General features: G+C 38.6%; 2 protein-coding genes across 3 annotated transcripts in view; one reads left to right on the top strand and one right to left on the bottom strand.

The window, feature by feature from the left end:
* GPM6A (glycoprotein M6A) overlaps window positions 1-18,837 on the top strand; it is a 352,026-nt gene extending 333,189 nt beyond the window's left edge. For both annotated transcript variants that reach the window (XM_050945405.1, XM_050945404.1), the window contains exons 5-7: window positions 1,640-1,716; window positions 2,661-2,726; window positions 16,689-18,837. In XM_050945405.1, coding sequence (XP_050801362.1) covers window positions 1,640-1,716; window positions 2,661-2,726; window positions 16,689-16,841 — 296 coding nt within the window. In that variant the 3' untranslated portion in view covers window positions 16,842-18,837. The remainder of the gene's footprint in view (window positions 1-1,639; window positions 1,717-2,660; window positions 2,727-16,688) is intronic.
* LOC127047246 (uncharacterized) overlaps window positions 1-20,857 on the bottom strand; it is a 238,034-nt gene that overhangs the window by 192,873 nt on the left and 24,304 nt on the right. The gene's annotated exons all lie outside the window — the stretch shown is intronic.

Raw genomic sequence — 20,857 nt, 5'->3', positions numbered from 1 at the left:
AATTGGAATTATTGCAAACACTACTGAAAACAGAGAAATCATGCAAAAAGGCTGAGAGAAATTAGAAATATGAACAGGAAATAAGAATATGACTGAGCGTCAACTAGGAAAAATGCAAATTGCTACATTCAGGGGAAACAATCTGAAACCCAGATATACAGTAGGAGGGTGGGGGTACTGGAAAGCAGTAAAAAAAAAGACTTACTGCTGTAGGGGCAGCAGTAGACAGAATATTAGCAGTAAGCTTGCAGTGCAATACAGCATAAAAATGTAGTATTGATCTGTATACACAGTGGTACCACATATTAGTTGGAAACTGCTACCGTCCTGGTGATAATGGCTGTAGTGAGTCTGCAGCTGGAAAACTGCTCCCAATTCTAGTCAGCTTAGAAAGATGACAACAAAGTAGGTGGAGGTTATTCACAGATATGATAAAGGAGATGAGGGACATAAGTCATAAGGAGGAGTTAACACTGAAATAAGGAGGAAGGCAGTGCTGAAGCGGGGAATGATAAACATCTCAAAATGTTAGAATGGTGTAGCTCACAAGGAGGGACACACACAGCTTTAAACTGAGTATGTTCTTGTGTCATTTCCCTGTCGTGTCAGTATCCACTCTCTGACTGGGAGGAGGCAGGGGCATAGCTCATGTGCCTTGCAAAGAGAAGTCTGTACTCTGCCTGCCTTAGTTTTTGCTTAGTCAATCCTGAGCCTCTTCCTATAGCTTTTTTGTCCATCTGATAGCTTAGCAATAGAGAAAGAAAGAGTGCCTCAGTATCATCCAGGCAACAGGCCTCTGTCCTGATCTGGAAGAAGTGGATTTGATGGATTGTTCTTTTCCATTTCTGACTGCTATGATTCAATAACAGCTAGTCTTCTTACTTTGCTCCTCAGAAGATAAGTAATCTGAGAGACATTTAAAGGTCAATGCTTATCTCTGGAAATGCTGTATGGGGCTTTTATTTTGTTAACGTTTGCATCTGTATTTTATTTATATAATCCTTACAGTTTCCATCTATTTTGCAAGTCCTGCAAAAAACCCACTGATCTCCTACAGGGAAGGCACAGTAACACAGTAGTTTTCAACAGGCTAATCTGTGATTTAGTATCTTGTCACATGCTAAAGCGAACAGTACAGCAGCTTCTTGTTTCCTTTACTGTAAGCAGCTGCATTCATTATCAACAGATGATTAAGCACACCGCTGGGTAACATACTTTTATAGCCTCTAACAGACACTTTGCACCAGACAAGCAAATTTGGATCCTGACCCTAGCACATTCCTCAGTGTAAGGACAGAGAATGTTTTTGAATGTGCCAACAGGCCTAATATGTGCACTGGCTGAAAGTTATTTTCTAATATTTGAATACCCTGTTGGCTGGAATTAATAAAATCCAACATGAAAATATAAGAAATGGGTTGAGGAACCATTCCCTGTGTTGCTTGCGTTCATAACATGTCAGCTTCATGACAATGAAGAGACCAACTGAAGACCTAAGAGATTGTTTTCCTGTTGTGTAAAATGAGCCACAGTTGCTTTGTTCTTCCTAACATCCAAGAATATGGATTCCTCAGTTCCTTTGAACAAATCTACTGAATGCTTTGAATACTAAATCTAGTGAATATTTCATGTGTTTCAGGAATCGTAACTATTGGAGAGGAAAAGAAGATTTGCACTATGTCTGAAAATTTCCTGAGGATGTGTGAATCTACTGAGGTGAGTAAATGGGCTAAGTTTTATTTGCCAAATCCATAACAGTCATTTTAGTAAGAAATAACTGGCATATATGGTTTCCTCTGACACTTACCTCTTTAATCATAGACAAAGTGATTGAATGAAGGCACAAGGAAAAAATATAGTGCTTTTCTTTTTCCCTAGAAAACATACTCCATCAGCATAGTTACTTCAGCTATTATTTTTGTAATTATATTCCATTAAACCTGCAACTTTTAATTTGAGATTTTACATGTCTGCTACATGGTGAGAAGAAATTATGAAAAACTCTATTGTCTTTATGTTTAGAAAAAAAGAGAGTGCAAGGAATTGGAAGAAATCATGGTTATATTGTAACAGAGCAGTAATATTTTTAAACTCATTGGGCGATTTTTTCCCACTGGTGTAGGAGTCTATAACTCCCAAGACTTTGATAGATTCACACTTTGCTGTATTTTTTCCATAAAGAAAGACCATATATTTTAATTCTGATTATTATTTTTCTTATTTTAGATGAAAGAAAACAACATGAACAAGCAAAAGTAATATCTCCATAAATGAACACACTTGTTAAAATTCTGGCCCTTCTGAAATCAATGGGAGTTTTGCTGTTGGCTTTCGTGGGCCAGGATTTCACCCCAGTACACGTAAATCTCCTTGGTTACAGACTGCAGCAACTTTGAAAACAAAATAGATGGAGTTTCTGCACCCACACAGAGTTCTTAGAAATTTTCAAGTGTAGTACCCTGAATATAAAAGCACTGTAGTTTCATATCAACATACAACATGCCAGCAGTGAATTTGGTCAAAAATATTACTGAATCATTAACTTCTGCAGAACAATGGCAGCAGGAAAGTAGTCGTTTGCTCTGTCAGAAGTTGACTTTTTGTTTGGTTTCCATGTAGAGTTATTACTATGAAATTTGTTTTCTTTGTCCTCTTTACAGCTAAACATGACATTCCATTTGTTCATTGTGGCACTTGCTGGAGCTGGAGCAGCAGTCATTGCTATGGTAAGCTATTGGAGACACTGCTCCTGAACATACAGCCACATCTAAATCACTGACATATCCTGTTTATACATTACTGCCAGCAGTAGAATTAGTAGCTGAAAAAAAGACATTCAATTACTACTAGAAAAAATAAGGCATATGAATTTAAAGGTGTACTGTTAACTATTTTTTAAAAAATTACTAATTTAAAATGCTATTTTATGTTAGCGCCTCCTTTAAACAGCATATTCTGATTTTTTTAATATTAAAATTCCTTTAAGTATCTGTTCCTCTATTGTGTTTAGAAGGGTCTTTTGGGCAAACCGCAGAGCAATCCCACCAACATTTTTCTTCCTCATGCCCTCCTCTGTGTGCACATGCCTGCCTACTCTCTCTTCATTTTCATTTTCAGCTGTGCTGCTGCTGTTAAAATGACAAAAATCCTTTTGCAGAGATTGAGGAAGAGCTTGAGCTCTTAGATTTAATCCAGGAGGAAATTTTGCCATTTTTGCCAATGAACATTGTTTATTGCTATGAACGTGGTAACATTTCCCAAAAATATAACACTAAATTGTCCAAAATTATCTCTACAGTGTGTTATTTTTGTCATGAAGTATATGTGTGTGTGCTTTATCTCTTTCCCTGCATCTGTTGTGACTATTTAAATTGCAAAGTCTTTGGAATGGGGACTGTTTGCTACTCTGTGTCTGTACAGTGCTAAGCATTATTCATGGCTGGCCCCTACGTACCACTGCAATAAATATGATTTGGGAGAATTCCCATTTTTATTTTTTTAGAATTTTGACCGATAATATTTTTAAACATTTTTAAAGATAATTATTTATTTAAATGTTTACAGTTGCAGGAAGTATGGGGGAGCAGATAATGTGGTTAGGCCAGACAAAAAATATTTAATGACTGTAGACACTGAGATTCAAAAAATTAAAGCTTTATAACGGTTAAAACACAAACTGTCAACATCACATGTCAAAATATACATGTAAAGTAAATTGCCTTAAATCAAACTCTAAAGTAAAGTAGGAGAAATGCTGCTTGAAAATTTATTAATCTGTAAATTTTCATTATTATCGATGGAAATATTTTTTTATCAGTTTGTGAGTGAGATCAACATTTACTGATAAAATTCTAATCCGTCCAAGCCTATTAATAATAATATTTGGGGGGGGGGGGTGGATTATTTTTTCACCTATGAAAAACTATGTTTCATTTATACCAAATCAACCAGAAACTACAGTTTATCCTTACAAATTGAAGATGTAGTTTTTACTATCTTCTACACCTTTATACTGGGCAAAGAGAGAGAGGAGGGAATGGTCAAGTGGTCTGAACTAGTAGCCCTGTTGCACAAATCAACTTCTGTGCCTCAGTTTCCACATCTACAATACAGCTACCTCTGCTACTGTGACAGAGTAGCAAGAAGATTAATGTCTAAAAATTGTATTTAATTGCTTCAAGATGAAAAGTACCGTGTAAGTAGAATTATCAATACTTTATATTACATTGTTATTAACTCCCAGCTCTTCCAAAAGCAAACTTTTCTGCATCAAGAAAAAATACTAATGCCATACCATTTTAAAGAGAAAATTGTATTTCCACTGCATGGCTGATCTAAGCTATATTCTCTAATGATGGGAAATTAGTGAAAGGATCATTGGTTCAGATAAGTATTTAGAAGTTCAACTAACAATAAACACTTAGCACTGGTGTATCATTTAATATTTTCCACACCTGGGAAGTAGTATTCCGAGGCTGCACAGTGATTTTGTGGCAGAGGGGGTTTTGAATTTAGGAGCTTTTGGCTCTCAGACTTTATACTCCGTTCCTTAGAGGCAATGCAGCTTTATCCAAACCACCAATTTTGCCCTATTGGTGATCCTCACTCAGACTTCCCTGCTTTCATAAAACAAGCTTCAAATCTCCACACGTTCTGTGGTGGCAGGAGCCATAGTGGGGGCTATTTTACCTTCCGCCCCATAGCACATATCTTTATGTAAAAGAGGAGATTTCCCATAGGCATGCCATATAGACTGAGGAATAAATAGAAAGGAAAGTGCAGAGCAACTCCAAACGTAGGAACGACAGAGCATCAGAAGGGTCTTACAGAGAGATTGCTAGGCTCCACACAGCAGAATAGTCTCAGTGGGAGTTGGGGATGTATCTGATCCTGAAATAAGGTTCAGGTTATGTTTGGGGAGTGGATGCCTTCTCAGTCCTTCTCTTACCCAAACCAATTTAACCATCTCTGATAATAGCCCCTCTGTGCTGATATGTCAATCTCACAAAACACATACCACTTCTGAATTAGTTACTTCTGTCACATAACTTTCAAGTGTGACGCTTCTAATGTTTCTTTAAAAACAGCTTTTCTGAGTAAGGCAGTTTAGGCAGATTCAGTTTTGGTAATTCCCTAAATTATAACCACAGCTTGAGCACAGTCCACTTACAGTGCACACTGAGACAGGATGCACAGCAGATTGCACAGATTTTATAAGGGAGTGCTGCATCTCCCATTTTTTCTTGTGTAGTTTGCTTGGCAGAAAAATAATTAGCTACGCTTACACTAATAATCCCATAGTTAGGCTTCAGAGTAAACATCTAATTGAAATGTATTAGGAAAGCTCACAATTTTCTTAGTTATTCTCAGGCTGTTGACAAATTCAAGACAATATAATTACATCAGTTTATACTTCGCTCACACTTTGAAGGTTTTCTTCAGAGACATAAAGGATTTAAATAGTGTTGGTTTTAACATGAAAGATTAGATGCTGGAGCCCAAGGCAGTCACCATCAGGAAAAAGTAGCAGCTCACTGAACTCTTGCGGACAAACGCTATTTGAACCCAAAGTGACAGCAGATATTTCTGGAAAGATTTGAGGCAACTTGAGGGAAAAAGAGTTAACTAAGTGCTCTTCCCTCACCACTTTGCCAAAGCCTTAATATATTCAACAGAGATCGTGCATTTTCTGATATTTCCCTCTGATTCATGAACTGAAGAGAACTATTTATAGCAAGTGAACTCATTATCTGCTTTTGTTTTAGAATTTTTAATTTTGCTAAAGTGGTTATAGTAAGCAAAGAGGAAAATAATTTTTCAGAGATAGGCAATATGGCAAAGAAGGTGAGGGAAAGGGAGCATTTCCGATGACAAATTATTTTATGAGAAGTTAAGAGTATTTAAACTGTTTAGATACTTCTGCAAAGACTGATAGAGATTTCCAGGTGTCAGTAAAAGAGATGATAGGCTAAATTATCAGTAACCTAAGTGGGTCCTCTAAAGAGGGGTGTAGAGGTGTCCCAGCAATGCAGTGGGCAGAAAGGAGCGATAATAGGTTGCCAGTACTCTAGAATACCATTTATTTAAATATTTTTGGATGTTTTCTACATTTTCAAATATATTGATTTCAATTACAACACAGAATACAAAGTGTACAGTGCTCATTTTATATTTATTTTTATTACAACCTAATACAAGTACTGTAGTGCAATCTCTTTATCATGAAAGTTGAACTTACAAATGTAGAATTATATATATAAAAAAAACTGCATTACAAAATAAAACAATGTAAAACTTTAGAACCTACAAGTCCACTCAGTCCTACTTCAGCCAATCGGTTAGACAAACAAGTTTGGTTACAATTTGCAGGAGATAATGCTGCCCACGCCTTGTTTACAATGTCACCTGAAAGTGAGAACAGGCTTTCGCATGGCACTGTTGTAGCCGGCATCGCAAGATATTTATGTTCCAGATGCACTAAAGATTCATATGTCCCTTCATGCTTCAACCATCATTCCAGAAGATGAGTGTCCATGCTGATGGGTTCTGCTTGATAACGATCCAAAGTAGAGTGGTCCAATGCATGTTCATTTTCATCATTTGAGTCAGATGCCACCAGCAGAAGGCTGGTTTTCTTTTTGGTGGGTTGGGTTCTGTAGTTTCCGCATCGGTGTGTTGCTCTTTTAAGACATCTGAACGCATTCTCCACACATCATCCCTCTCAGATTTTGGAAGGACTTCAGATTCTTAAACCTTGGGTTGAGTGCTGTATCTATCTTTAGAAATCTCACATTGGTACCTTCTTTGCGTTTTGTCAAATCTGCTGTGAAAGTGTTCTTAAAATGAACATGTGGTGGGTCGTCATCCGAGACTGCTATAACGCGAAGTGCATGGCAGAACCTGGGTAAAACAGAACAGGAGACATACAGTTCTTCCCCAAGGAGTTCAGTCACAAATTTAATTAATGTATTATTTTTTTAATGAGTATCGTCAGATGGAAGCGTGTCCTCCTGAATGGTGGCCGAAGCATGAAGGGGCATACGAATGTTTAGCATATCTGGCATGTAGATACCTTGCAATGCTGGTTACAAAAATGCCATGTGAACACCTGTTCTAACTTTCAGGTGACATTGTAAATAAGAAGCAGGCAGCAGTATGTCCCGTAAATGTAAAGAAACTTGTTTGTCTTAGCGATTGGCTGAACAAGAAGTTGGACTGAATGGACTTGTAGGCTCTAAAGCTTTATGTTGTTTTGTTTTGAGTGCAATTATGTAAAAAAAAAAATTTGTAAGTTACACTTTCACAATAAAGAGATTGCCCTACAGTACTTCTATGAGGTGAATTGAAAAACAGTATTTATTTTGTTTCATTTTTATAGTGCAAATATTTGTAATAAAAATAATAATATAAAGTAAGCACTGTACACTTTGTATTCTGTGTTGTAATAGAAATCAATATATTTGAAAATGTAGAAAAACATCCAAAATATTTAATAAATGTCAATTGGTATTCTATTGTTTAATGGCGCAATTAATCACAATTACTTTTTTAATCGCAGTTAATATTTTTGAGTTAATCCCGTGCGTTAACTGCAATTAATCAACAGCCCTATTTGTGACACACCATTTTTAGGAACAGTCCTTCAAACTGCACATGCTCAACCTCAAAGGTAGGGCTCATTGTCTTGACCTGCATGGACAAAAAGGGCTGGTTCCCTTTAAGGACGGTTTTCTCCTTCACCAGAATGACATCTTCATGTTTGGGAGAGAGAGGTTAAAGAACCTTCCTCTCCCAAATCATGAAGATGCAGGATGAAGAGGCAGGAGCTCTGAGGAAGAATGTTGGTTTCTGTGCAACAGATGGAAGGCCATATAAGCTTTTCCCCTATGGTCTGGCTACCATTGCCTGTTGGACAAGCAGCTTCCCTCACTGCCAGATTGGCCAGCATGTCTGTGGGTTTTTTGCCGTACTCACAGCAGCACAGTGACCTAATGGATAGGACAGAGATTAGATTCAAATTGTTACACTTGACAGCTGTCCAGCACACATACTCATTCCATAGGGGGCCTGGTTCCCTGACAGCTGGAATTGGAAGTGGACTATGGGGAAAGAATCCCCTAAAGAAGCTGGGGAACATACTTGGAGCTTCTAATGTGCTGTAGCAAGGAGATATCCCTTTCTCCCTAGCCCTAACCTTCATATGTTTTGGGGTGGGGATAGCACCAGACTGAGACCCCGTAGGGAGAAGTGAAGTGCTGATGGCAGCCGTCTAATAAGAAATAAAGATAATCTTCACTGTAAAAGTTATTGCGGGATAATTCTCAGATGATTGAATAAAGATGTGGTCTAGTTAAAAAAACATCCCTTTTGCCTTGTCTGTTTCCTGCCTGTGCGAAACCATGACAGATCTTTCCCATTAATGAATTCAGACTTTTTAACAAGAACATCGATATTCAAACACCAGTCCTTTGCAAAGCTGCAGATTGATAAAACTATTTTAAAATTCAAAGATTTAATACAAGTGTCTGGCTGTAGCCAGAATATACATATTTGTCTACAACAATAAAGTTTTTTGTGTTGATTACCAGTCATTTAAGAATTATATTTAAGAATTTTTTTCCATCTATAATCCCAGGGACTTCTGAGAAGCTTAAATGTTACAGTTAATTACTTTTTAAGAGCATGTACAGTCACAACAGTCATATACTGTATTATATTAACACCATTGAATATAGGGATATCTGCAAGAGCTAAATTGCTTCACATGTGCAGATCTATTTCCTCCTCACTAGCCTTCCTGAAAAGAATGGGATTTTTGTTTTAGTGTCTTTACACAGTTGTCCGAGTTAGTCTTATTACAAAAGAAAAGAGTTGTTCACGAGTTCCCATCTTATCCCCAAATGCTGAAATATAGAAGAATCTAAATTTTTGTCAAGGAAATACTTTTTTTAAGAAACACTGAACAATTAAGAAACAATTCTGCTGTAAACTTATTTTGTAGAGCAAAATCATTAGACCCTTGGACCATTTCTTCCCACTAGCTACCCTATCTTTTGAGTTCATAGTTACGTATTAAGGATACAATTCTTGTGTTTACAAATTAATTACCTGCTCACTCACCCATATGTATTTCCATGTTCCAGCTTGACAAATGAATGAGTCTGCTGGTGAGTTATTATGTAGAAGTACTTGTCTACTTTTAATTTATATGTCTTATAAAAATTAGCATTACAGGTCTTCTGGAAAGAGAAAAATAATCTGTTCTCTTGCAAGGTTCTCACTCTGGGTTGCACCACTCAAGGACTAGACTGATAAGACTTCTCATTCTCTAAACATTTTTTGGTTCCTAAGAATAGTGGTAGCAGAAAGGAGTAAGAAACAGCCACACTTATCTGTAGTTAGGCACCATCTTGAACCTTTAAACTGCTGTTCTTAGAACTTTCCCATCAGTACCTGAATTAGTAGTAAGCAAAGGCTCTGCAAATAATAATATAAACAATAAATATTAAATTTACTGAAAGAAGTAGAAAGAACTTTAAAAGGTTCATATATAAATAAAAACACAAATGGATATTTCTCCCAACTCTGAGGGGTGATGGTTAAGTTAGAACCTTGCAGTATGATACCTGCAGAGAAGCAGAATTACAAAATATATAATTCCTCTTGTCTTAAGATGCAAGCTGAACAGGATCCTTCCTTCTGGAGAGAAAGTGGCTTGAGATATTGCTGTAAGAAGGTGTAAACAATAATACTGCAACAGGACCAATAGCAATAAAGTGGTGGGGTTTTTTTTAATGTTGTGTGCAGTGAGTAGATTGGCTCCCAAAAAACAGCCTTATATGATGGGAAGCTTATAGGATGCATTCAGGGGGGGAGAATTTTTTCAAAATGTTGGCTAACTCAAATAAGGGACATCCAAATTAAATTCTAGGGGGCAGAAGAGTTTGGAGTCCCCTACTTTGGACACACATACTGAAAGACTGAATCAGAATATCTCCCTAAAGACCAAATGAGAGCAATAGGACTTCATAAGAGCATGGAATGAGGATGATGTCTGCCTGGCATAATTCTGAAATTGAAATATACCTGAGGCAGGCAGTGGAAGCTGCCCTGTTTCAGATTGAATGAACCTTGCCATGGTCCTTTAGCTTTAGGCCGGCCAGATCGTAGAAGTGTGAAATTCAATTAGACGGCCATTGAGACATGGCCTTCTTAGTATCAATGTTGCTTAGAAAATTGGTGTCAAATGAAAAAAAAGTTGCATGGACTTTGAAGGAACAAAATGGGCTTGCAATGTTATGTGCAATGAGGAAATGGGACCACCAGTTCACACTGCTTGCGTACCCAGCCAGTTCTGGGCTTAACTCATGGCCAGTCACTTGCTGGTGGTTTGTCCAAGTCCTCTGTAACACACCCCTTAGTTTAAACAGTACATAACCCCCTTGCACTCATCTCCCCTCCCAATTGGTATCCCTATTTAACCCCTATGCTTGGATTACATGTGTCTAGGTTCCTTTGCATGTACATGGCAATAGAAGTTGTTTTCAGGGTGCCCCATTGTGCTCCTAAAAGTTAACATTGGCATCTTGGGGTGGGGTGGGGAGGATGCATCTGTGGAAGGGAGAATGTCATATCTCATACTGACATGTTTGGGCCTTTCCATGAACTCTAGGCTGGTATGTGGGGAGAGTATTCGCTATCTCCTTTCTGCACTAAGGAGTAGACATTTCAGGCCCTGTCCAATGTTTGGTATGTCTGTAACTTCTGATAAGGGCACCAATTACCGCTCTCCATCTGGAGTTCTGCTCACTATGCTTATCTAGTAAGAAGCAAGGTTGTCTCTTGTTCATTCAGCTTCTCTTAGCCAATATTGTTCATTGTGAGCTAGACCCCCAGCTCAAACCAAGCTTTGGACTTTGGGCCTATGTGAAAAGTTGCTGATAGAGCCTGTGGTCAGGATTTTACGCACACAGCAAATGGATCATGGCCCTTCAGACTTCCTAAGGCTTCACTGTGCTCCAACTAGAACCCTGAGGAACTTTTAACAGTAACAATGGGTGTTTGTGGAATCTCCACCATTGAAGATTTTTAAGAACAGGTTAGACAAACATAGATTTCATAGTATCAGAGGGGTAGCCGTGTTAGTCTGGATCTGTAAAAGCAGCAAAGAATCCTGTGGCACCGTATAGACTAACAGACGTTTTGGAGCTTGTCAGATGCATGTCTGACGAAGTGGGTATTCATCCACGAAAGCACATGCTCCAAAACGTCTGTTAGTCTATAAGGTGCCACAGGATTCTTTGCTGCTTTTATAGATTTCATAGATTCATAGACTCTAGGACTGGAAGGGACCTCGAGAGGTCATAGAGTCCAGTCCCCTGCCCTCGCGGAGGACCAAATACTGTCTAAACCATCCCTGCTAGACATTTATCTAACCTACTCTTAAATATCTCCAGAGATGGAGATTCCACAACCTCCCTAGGCAATTTATTCCAGTGTTTAACTACCCTGACAGGAACTTTTTCCTAATGTCCAACCTAAATCTCCCTTGCTGCAGTTTAAGCCCATTGCTTCTTGTTCTCTCACTAGAGGCTAAGTTGAACAAGTTTTCTCCCTCCTCCTGATGACCCTTTTAGATACCTGAAAACTACTATCGTGTCCCCTCTCAGTCTTCTCTTTTCCAAACTAAATAAACCCAATTCTTTCAGCCTTCCTTCATAGGTCATGTTCTCAAGACCTTTCATCATTCTTGTTGCTCTTCTCTGGACCCTCTCCAATTTTCCACATCTTTCTTGAAATGCGGTGCCCAGAACTGGACACACTACTCCAGTTGAGGCCTAACCAGCGCAGAGTAGAGCGGAAGAATGACTTCTCGTGTCTTGTTTACAACACACCTGTTAATGCATCCCAGAATCACGTTTGCTTTTTTTGCAACAGTATCACACTGTTGACTCATATTTAGCTTGTGGTCCACTATGATCCCTAGATCGCTTTCTGCTATACTCCTTCCTAGACAGTCTCTTCCCATTCTGTATGTGTGAAACTGATTGTTCCTTCCTAAGTGGAGCACTTTGCATTTGTCTTTATTGAACTTCATCCGGTTTACCTCAGACCATTTCTCCAATTTGTCCAGATCATTTTAAATTTTGACCCTGTCCTCCAAAGCACAGTTTGGTATCGTCTGCAAACTTAATAAGCGTACTTTCTATACCAACATCTAAGTCGTTGATGAAGATATTGAACAGAGCCGGTCCCAAAACAGACCCCTGCGGAATCCCACTTGTTATACCTTTCCAGCAGGATTGGGAGCCATTAATAACTACTCTCTGAGTATGGTTATCCAGCCAGTTATGCACCCACCTTATAGTAGCCCCATCTAAATTGTATTTGCCTAGTTTATCGATAAAGATATCATGTGAGACCGTATCAAATGCCTTACTAAAGTCTAGGTATACCACATCCACCGCTTCTCCCTTATCCACAAGACTCGTTATCCTATCAAAGAAAGCTGTCAGATTGGTTTGACATGATTTGTTCTCTACAAATCCATGCTGGCTATTCCCTATCACCTTACCACCTTCCAAGTGTTTGCAGATGATTTCTTTAATTACTTGCTCCATTATCTTCCCTGGCACAGAAGTTAAACTAACTGGTCTGTAGTTTCCTGGGCTGTCTTTATTTCCCTTTTCATAGATGGGCACTATAATTGCCCTTTTCCAGTCTTCTGGAATCTCTCCCGTCTCCCATGACTTTCCAAAGATAATAGCTAGAGGCTCAGATACCTCCTCTATTAACTCCTTGAGTATTCTAGGATGCATTTCATCAGGCCCTGGTGACTTGCAGGCATCTAACTTTTCTAAGTGATTTTTAACTAGCTCTTCTTTATTTTATCTTCTAAACCTACCCCCTTCCCTATGTGAGCATTCACTATGTTAGACATTCCTTCAGACTTCTCAGTGAAGAGCGAAACAAAGAAGTCATTAAGCATCTCTGCTATTTCCAAGTTTCCTGTTACTGTTTCTCCCTCCTCACTGAGCAATGGACCTACCCTGTCCTTGGTCTTCCTCTTGCTTCTAATGTATTGATAAAAAGTCTTCTTGTTTCCCTTTATTCCCATAGCTAGTTTGAGCTCATTTTGTGCCTTTGCCTTTCTAATCTTGCCCCTGCATTCCTGTGTTGTTTGCCTATATTCATCCTTTGTAATCTGACCTAGTTTCCATTTTTTATATGACTCCGTTTTATTTTGTAGGTCATGCAAGATCTCGTGGTTAAGCCAAGGTGGTCTTTTGCCACATTTTCTATCTTTCCTACCCATCGGAATAGCTTGCTTTTGGGATCTTAATAGTGTCCCTTTGAAAAACTGCTAACTCTCCTCAGTTGTTTTTCCCCTCAGTCTTGATTCCCATGGGACCTTACCTATCAGCTCTCTGAATTTACCAAAATCCACCTTCCTGAAATCCATTGTCTCTATTTTGCTGTACTCCCTTCTACCCTTCCTTAGAATTGCAAACTCTATGATTTCATGATCGCTTTCACCCAAGCTTCCTTCTACTTTCAAATTCTCAACGAGTTCCTCCCTATTTGTTAAAATCAAGTCTAGAACAGCTTCCCCCCAGTAGCTTTTTCAACCTTCTGAAATAAAAAGTTGTTTGCAATGCACTCCAGGAACTTATTGGATAGTCTGTGCCCCGCGGTGTTATTTTCCCAACATATATCTGGATAGTTGAAGTCCCCCAACACCACGAAATCTTGGGCTTTGGATGATTTTGTTAGTTGTTTAAAAAAAGCCTCATCCACCTCTTCCACCTGGTTAGGTGGCCTGCAGTAGACTCCTAGCACGACATCACCCTTGTTTTTTACCCCTTTTATCCTAACCCAGAGACTCTCAACACTTCCATCTCCTATGTCCATCTCCTCCTCAGTCCAAGTGTGTACATTTTTAATATATAAGGCAACACCTCCTCCCTTTTTCCCCTGTCTATCCTTCCTGAGCAAACTATACCCATCCACACCAACATTCCAATCATGTGTATTATCCCACCAAGTTTCAGTGATGCCAACAATGTCATAGTTGTACTTATTTATTAGCACTTCCAGTTCTTCCTGCTTATTACCCATACTTCTCACATTTGTATATAGGCATCTAAGATACTGGTTTGACCTTGCCTCCCAGTTTTGCCCTGACCCTCCTTTCTCTCTGCCATTATAGCCCACGCTCCTTCTTGTTTCCGACCCATCTCCCAGATCTTCATGTTCCCCACTTACCTGTGGGCTTTGCTCACCTGTTCCCGTCGAACCTAGTTTAAAGCCCTCCTCACTAGGTTAGCCAGTCTGTGTGCGAATAGGATCTTTCCCCTCCTCGAAAAGTGAACGCCATCTCTGCCTAGCAGTCCTTCCTCGAATAGCATCCCATGGTCGAGGAAGCCAAAACCCTCCTGGCGACACCATCTTCGCAGCCAGGCGTTCACCTCCATGATGCATCTGTCTCTGCCCGGGCCCCTACCTTTGACAGGAAGAATCGAAGAGAATACCACCTGCGTTCCAAACTCCTTCACCCGTACTCCCAGAACCCTGTAGTCACTCTTGATCCGCTCAGCGTCACACCTCGCAGTATCATTTGTGCCCACATGGATGAGTAGCATGGGGTAGTAGTCAGAAGGCCGGATAATCCTCGACAACGCCTCTGTAACATTTCGGATACGGGCCCACGGCAGGCAGCATACCCCCCGAGATGAAATGTCATCTGCCAGAGATGGTCTTGCTAATTCTTAGTCCTGCCATGAATGCAAGGAAATGGACTAAATGACCTCTTGAGGTCCCTTTCAGTCCTACGATTCTATGGAAATGGAGTCATGGAAAGAATGTTGGCAGTGTAATGGACTCATTAAAAAGGAATTCCAACATCACATTGCAGCAGAATCTTGCATAAATATAAACCATCACTTTATTATTTTAAAACTTAGTATCTTGAGGATCAGTCATTAGATCCAGAATTTTATTTAGTTCTACAAGCTTAAGTCGTTGCCACTAGAAAATGACCTTCCTTTTAATAAACTTGAGTTCCAAAGGAAATTTCATTGGGTTTGTCAGGACTGTGGTACTTTGATTTTTTTTTGATGGGGAGGAAGGGCACATGTCAGACTCATGTTTTACTAAACATGGGACTGGGGAGACACTTGTTTACTTTTAAATAGTTCATGATAGGCCAAAGACTAACTGGAGGGAGTTAGTCTTCAAGTTAGTTTCAAACTGGCAAAGAAGTTCAAACATTTATGTGTAGATCAAATAAAAAATGTCCACAGGGTCCTGTTTTCTCTATGTTGCCTTTCTCCACATCTCTAAGAAAGATGTGTACCTTTTCCAATCACAGGTCCTTCTGGTAGATGGTATTCAGATGGCCAAGAGGACCTGAGCCCCCTTTCTTCGAATACTCAATACCTGGGGAGCTCTGCCCTGTTAGGAGCCAAACTTTCATGGATAAGGTTCCAGATTAGGGTAGAACAATGTGCCTTGTGTGCCAGGGCAGACTCTGTTTGATGGGATAAATTTTGGTCAGCTGCAATCCCAGATCAATAAGGTTGATAAGCGTTACCAAACCTTTGTCTCTTCTGAGCTTTGTCAGGAGTTTTCCTATCAGAGGTGAATGAGGCTTCTTGTTCAGTTGAGTGGCAGAGATCCATAACCAGGATTCCCTCTTTGTTCCAACACTCCCTGATACAGAGACCATTCATGAATACCTAGCATGGATCAACTCAGACTGCCTGTGTGCATGATCTCCTTCCATGCCAGTTAAATGATAATCAGAAATTGTGAGACAAAGACCCCTCTCACATCTGCAGCATTTCTTCATCACAGATGTTATTGTCCATTTGAATCAAGACCACCTTTCCGGAGACGGTGTCAATGAACGTTCCTAGTACAGGATCACTGATTTATATTTGTTGTTCTTAGAGAGACCAAGGTTCCCTGAGTTCAAAGCCCTGTTTAGCATGCCCCCAGCCCAATTGGATTTGGTTGAGGTGTGTTTCAAAGTTGATTCTAATTGATTATAATAGTTACCATGAAAGTCTGCTTTACAGATGAGTCTTTCCTTTTCTTCCTTTGTAGGAGAGGGTAAAGGATAGGACAGAAACCCCAGGAGAATTGAGGATGGCTTTGTCGCCTTGCCTTCTGTAAAGATATCTCCACTAGTTTCCCAGGGCAGTTCCTCAAGCATTTCTGACCTTTCTAAGAAGCCTGGAGCCAAGCAGATATATGGGCATCTACTTCAAAGTTTCTCCTGTATCAGAAACCACCTATATCTTATGTTGAACCAGATCCATGGTCTCATTGTGATAGTGATGTAGGGGCTCTTTTGTCACACACTCTCCTTGCTGCTAGCAAAAAGAGGGTATGCCTGGGACACCCCTGTGCCATGCTGATCCTCTGCTATGTTTTTGGCCTTATGGGCATTGCAACCAAATGTAAGTTAGAGCAGCCTACAGACTGCTATATCACAGTGCAGAGAATAGCCCCAGTATCAATGAAGTTCAAAGGTGAGCTTTACACTGATTTTACACTCCACTCCCTAACCTGCTCTGCTCAGTGCATTTTGATCCCATCTAAACATCTTGATCTTAATTTTTCAACTTTGAATATGTTCTGTTTCTATGCAATTAGTTAATAACTCCCTATCTCCTCTCTTACAGGTTCATTATCTCATGGTTCTGTCTGCTAACTGGGCCTATGTGAAAGATGCGTGCAGAATGCAAAAGTATGAGGATATTAAGTCAAAGGAGGAGCAAGAGCTTCATGACATTCATTCTACCCGCTCTAAAGAGCGGCTCAATGCATACACATAAAAGAAACCTTGTCTTACTTTCTAATATTTGAATGCTTTGTTGTTTAACTAAAGGCCATCTAACCATTTAAAAACAAAAGAAAGAAAGTGCTTCTCACAAAAGATAGTTAGGGTGACTTGTAAATCGCCCAGGTACAATTTTTGGTTGTCTAGCACTTGGTTTCCTAATTAGTTAATCGTTTGTGTGACCATTCTCTACTGCAAAGCTCCTAAACAGCCTTTCCTGAATCCTCTTAAACAAATTAGTTCTGTTCAATCGAGGATACTAACTATTGTCAAATACGGAGATGTGTTTGATTTTTTTAATCACTTTGTATGTGTTATGCATAACACCTTTTGCATTGTTTCTGATATGGTTTTGAAAAATATAGCTTTTTATACTTTTTAATTTTAATTTCAGTATCTACTTTAACTACAGGTATATGTCAAAGGGACCATTGCACATTATGTACAATATCTGGAGAAAACACACTGATGAGTTTCCTTCATATTTGGAAGTCTTGCCAGATGGCCTAGTGGCCATCTTGATTGAGGGTCCTAAGAACATTTTAAACAATCAAAGGTGCAATTTCTAAATTTGTAATAGTAGGTAAAAAAAAAAAGTGCTTCTTATCTTTGTTAACACTGTATTATTCTTGATGTTCTTAAAGAATATTCTCTTTCATAGTTTTATTGCTGAGTATTCCTGTTTATATTGTGAGCATGCAGACCGTGGTGCTAATAATGCATGGCCTCTTGCCTGTTTAAAGGATGTTATACCACGGTTACCTTTAAAGAGTTACAGTATATAGACAAATGTTAACTAAATCATATAGCTATGCTTAGGTTTGTGCAGAATGATCTCTTTGTAATTCAACAATGGTTATGCTGAATTGGAGCTGTTCATGTGCTGATGTGAGCAATTACTGCTTAGCTACATTTATGAAAGTGATATATCAAAAATACAGCAACCTTACAAGTCAGAAGTCTTTTTACCTGCTTTAAAAAATTTAATGGATTGCACCTGTCTGAATTATATACATATATTATATGTGATATATTCAAGAAGGCTTCCATAAATGCATTATTTTGGCTTGCATCTTTCCTACACATACTGGTTTACCTGCATGATGTGAAAGTGAGGTAAAAGGCCACTTCAGAGCTTACTGTATGGAAGTGTAGAAATACAGCTGAACCTTTATTTTGAGTAAGAAAATGTTAGCAGAAAGGTAAGTCATTAATTTGAAGGAAGTACCTGTATAAAAAAACCTATAAAAATCAGTATTATTGGACCAAATTTGGTGTTTGTTTTTGCTTCTTTTTTTTGCCTATTTCTAATGCTACAAGAATGCTGTAAATTGTCTTTTAAAGTGATGTATCCTGACAAGACATTTTTGTCAGTGTTAAAAATCCTAGATAGTTTTGTGCACTTATTGGACCATTGTGAATTCTCTCTCAGTGTAAGTGCATTTCTAATAAAAGTTCTTGAGTAAAACTCTTCTTTGTACTATTACTAGTCATGCATCATCAGTAATTTTTAACAATTCTTGTAGTAAGTAGAAGGTAATACTATAGTTATTTGTGGCATGGTTATGCATTAAGTAGTATTAGTTGATTGATTTTGGATTTTGTTTTTGTTTTTGTTTATTTGTTTTTGTTTTTTTACACTTAGGCTGTCTTATGAGGTCAACAGTTTTCTGGTATGTGCAGTACCGGTTCTGCAAAAAGTACTATGAACCTCCTTTGGATTCTGTATTGTAGTGTTTCAGTTTAGTGTCTTAAACAGTTTGTGATGATTTTTAAAACTATGTCTTTTAAACTCATGTAATGATGTTGATGCTTTTGGCTTTTCTCTGGTATTAGAGTTTGTATTTTCACAAAGAATGCTTTGTAGCAGGCATTACAATCAATCTGTTTTGTACATAAATGTGCCAACAGCTTGATGGTGGCGTTTTTGAAATGTAGAACAAAGTGCTTGCAAAAATGTAATAAACACACTTGTGTACTTTGTGTACTTATTAGTAGTCCTTGATGTGTGTTTTTTCTTTTGTATGTACAGTATGAATCTAGAGATGGAAGAGACTGGTTAGTAGTGCTGGCTGCAAAATGATTTTCTCATCTTGCAAATATTTTTAAGAGTTCAACATTTTTCCCATCTTGAATTGGGATGAAAAATTAAAATTGTGAAAATATTTGGGAACTGAAAACTCCAGGTTTTTTTGTTGCAGATCATTTAGAATGTGTTGATAATTTCAAAAAGTTTTTGAAAGTGTCAGCCTTTTGTCTATAACTTTTTTCAGTCTAATTAGCTTATGTTGCAAAAGGAAAAGCCAGAAAACAGGAATTTTTTATGTCAAGATGAAATGTTTTCACAATTTAAAAAACGTTCTCTGTGTTTTTGGAAGTCAGGAAATTTGTCAACTCCCCCTACCCTGTTTTGCTAATAATTTAAGTGTTAACAAATCAGCATTTTTAATGAAAAAATGATTAATCCAAAAATGGTTAAAATAGTCCCATCTCTCTGCCATCAGAGGAGTGTTCTCAAATCACATGTAGGTAAAGGGCCCAATTCACAGCCCTGTAAGACGAAGGTCTGCCTTACAGGCAGAAGTGAGCCCATGGAAATTTGAGAAATGTTACCCAAACTACAAATAATCAAGTATCAGAGGTGTAGCTGTGTCATGCTCCAATACGTCTGTTAGTCTATAAAGTGCCACAGGACTCTTTGCTGCTTTTACAAATAATCAGTTCACCATATCAGAATACCTGGTCATTTCCAGTACTGTACATCAGATATCACTTACAATACTTTTGGGCAGAGAGGAAAAATTCAAATATACTTTTCCAAAAGCTAGAATAGCAATACTCCTAGTGGAAGGAACTATCATTTCAGACAACAAAAAATGCCTACAACACACACACACCCTGTATCATACTATATTTGATGATTCATTAATAAAAGCCTGATTTTTCTTCAAACATGAAAATCAGCGTTCACAATGTGGGAGTCTTTCCAGAATTTTGGAGTCAGTCTACTGTTCCATGTGTTTCCCGAGGGTTGCTTCCTGATGAAGTGGGGAAGCCGTGCCTGTTCCATTGACCCTGAGAGTTATACTGGTGGGAGATTTAATACCTGTAAGGCCCCCCAACCCAGACAGGTCCAAGGGTAGGAACCAGACGGAAAGTAGTCCACAACCCTCCAGATAAGCCAACTTAACTTCGCCTTTTAAGTTAAGGCAACTTAACTTAGCCTTTTTAAAAAGTTAAGGTATAAAAACACAGCAAGGTAGCCAGTCTGGCAAACAACAGGAGAGACAGGGATGTCTGAGCCTTATTCATGCTGTAAGCAAAGTATGACAGCGCAGGAAGGGTTCAGATGCACGGTTCTGTGAATCTCTCACAAAATCTCTAAGAGCAGTTTCAATGTCAGACATGATCTGTCACGTTCCAATAATAAAAATACATTCTAAAGACAGATTTTTACAGAGTCAAATGAGCAGCACAGGCATTCCAGTTCTTATATCTTAATATGTCCTGTGTATGCGTAACTATTGAGAACTCTCATTCACTCAGATACCAGAAGGTCTTTCCCCTCACTCAAGTAGAATAGATAGTCTCTCATAGGGTCCCCTGGTACTGAGGGCAATGGCGTTACAGTGCTAATAAACATTACAGTGACTAGTGTCTGAGACTTTGATAACCCTCATGCATGTACTTCCTTTCCTATCTGATTTTGAAATAATTTAAATGTCAAAGTTTATAATTACTGATTTAGCATTATTTAAGCAATGACAATTGATTTAAAACTATCTATTCATATTTGTGTTCATTACTTACTTAAAGGTTGTTCACAGGGTTTGTGTATAATACCTTCTATGATCATAATTGCTTTAGCTGACATCATGGCAAATAGGAGGCAGACAGCATAGCAGCTGAGCATCAGCAACATAAGTCAGGGGAGAAAAAGGGTGTCCTACACCCTGTCAGTCATAATTTATAACACTGTAGGTCAGTGCATATTTGATTATTCCTGATTTT

The sequence above is a fragment of the Gopherus flavomarginatus genome, chromosome 3 (assembly GCF_025201925.1).
Source record: "Gopherus flavomarginatus isolate rGopFla2 chromosome 3, rGopFla2.mat.asm, whole genome shotgun sequence".
In the NCBI taxonomy this organism is placed as follows: domain Eukaryota; kingdom Metazoa; phylum Chordata; order Testudines; family Testudinidae; genus Gopherus; species Gopherus flavomarginatus.
Note: the sequence above shows the minus strand (reverse complement) of the source record. Positions and strands in the feature narration are given on the sequence as shown.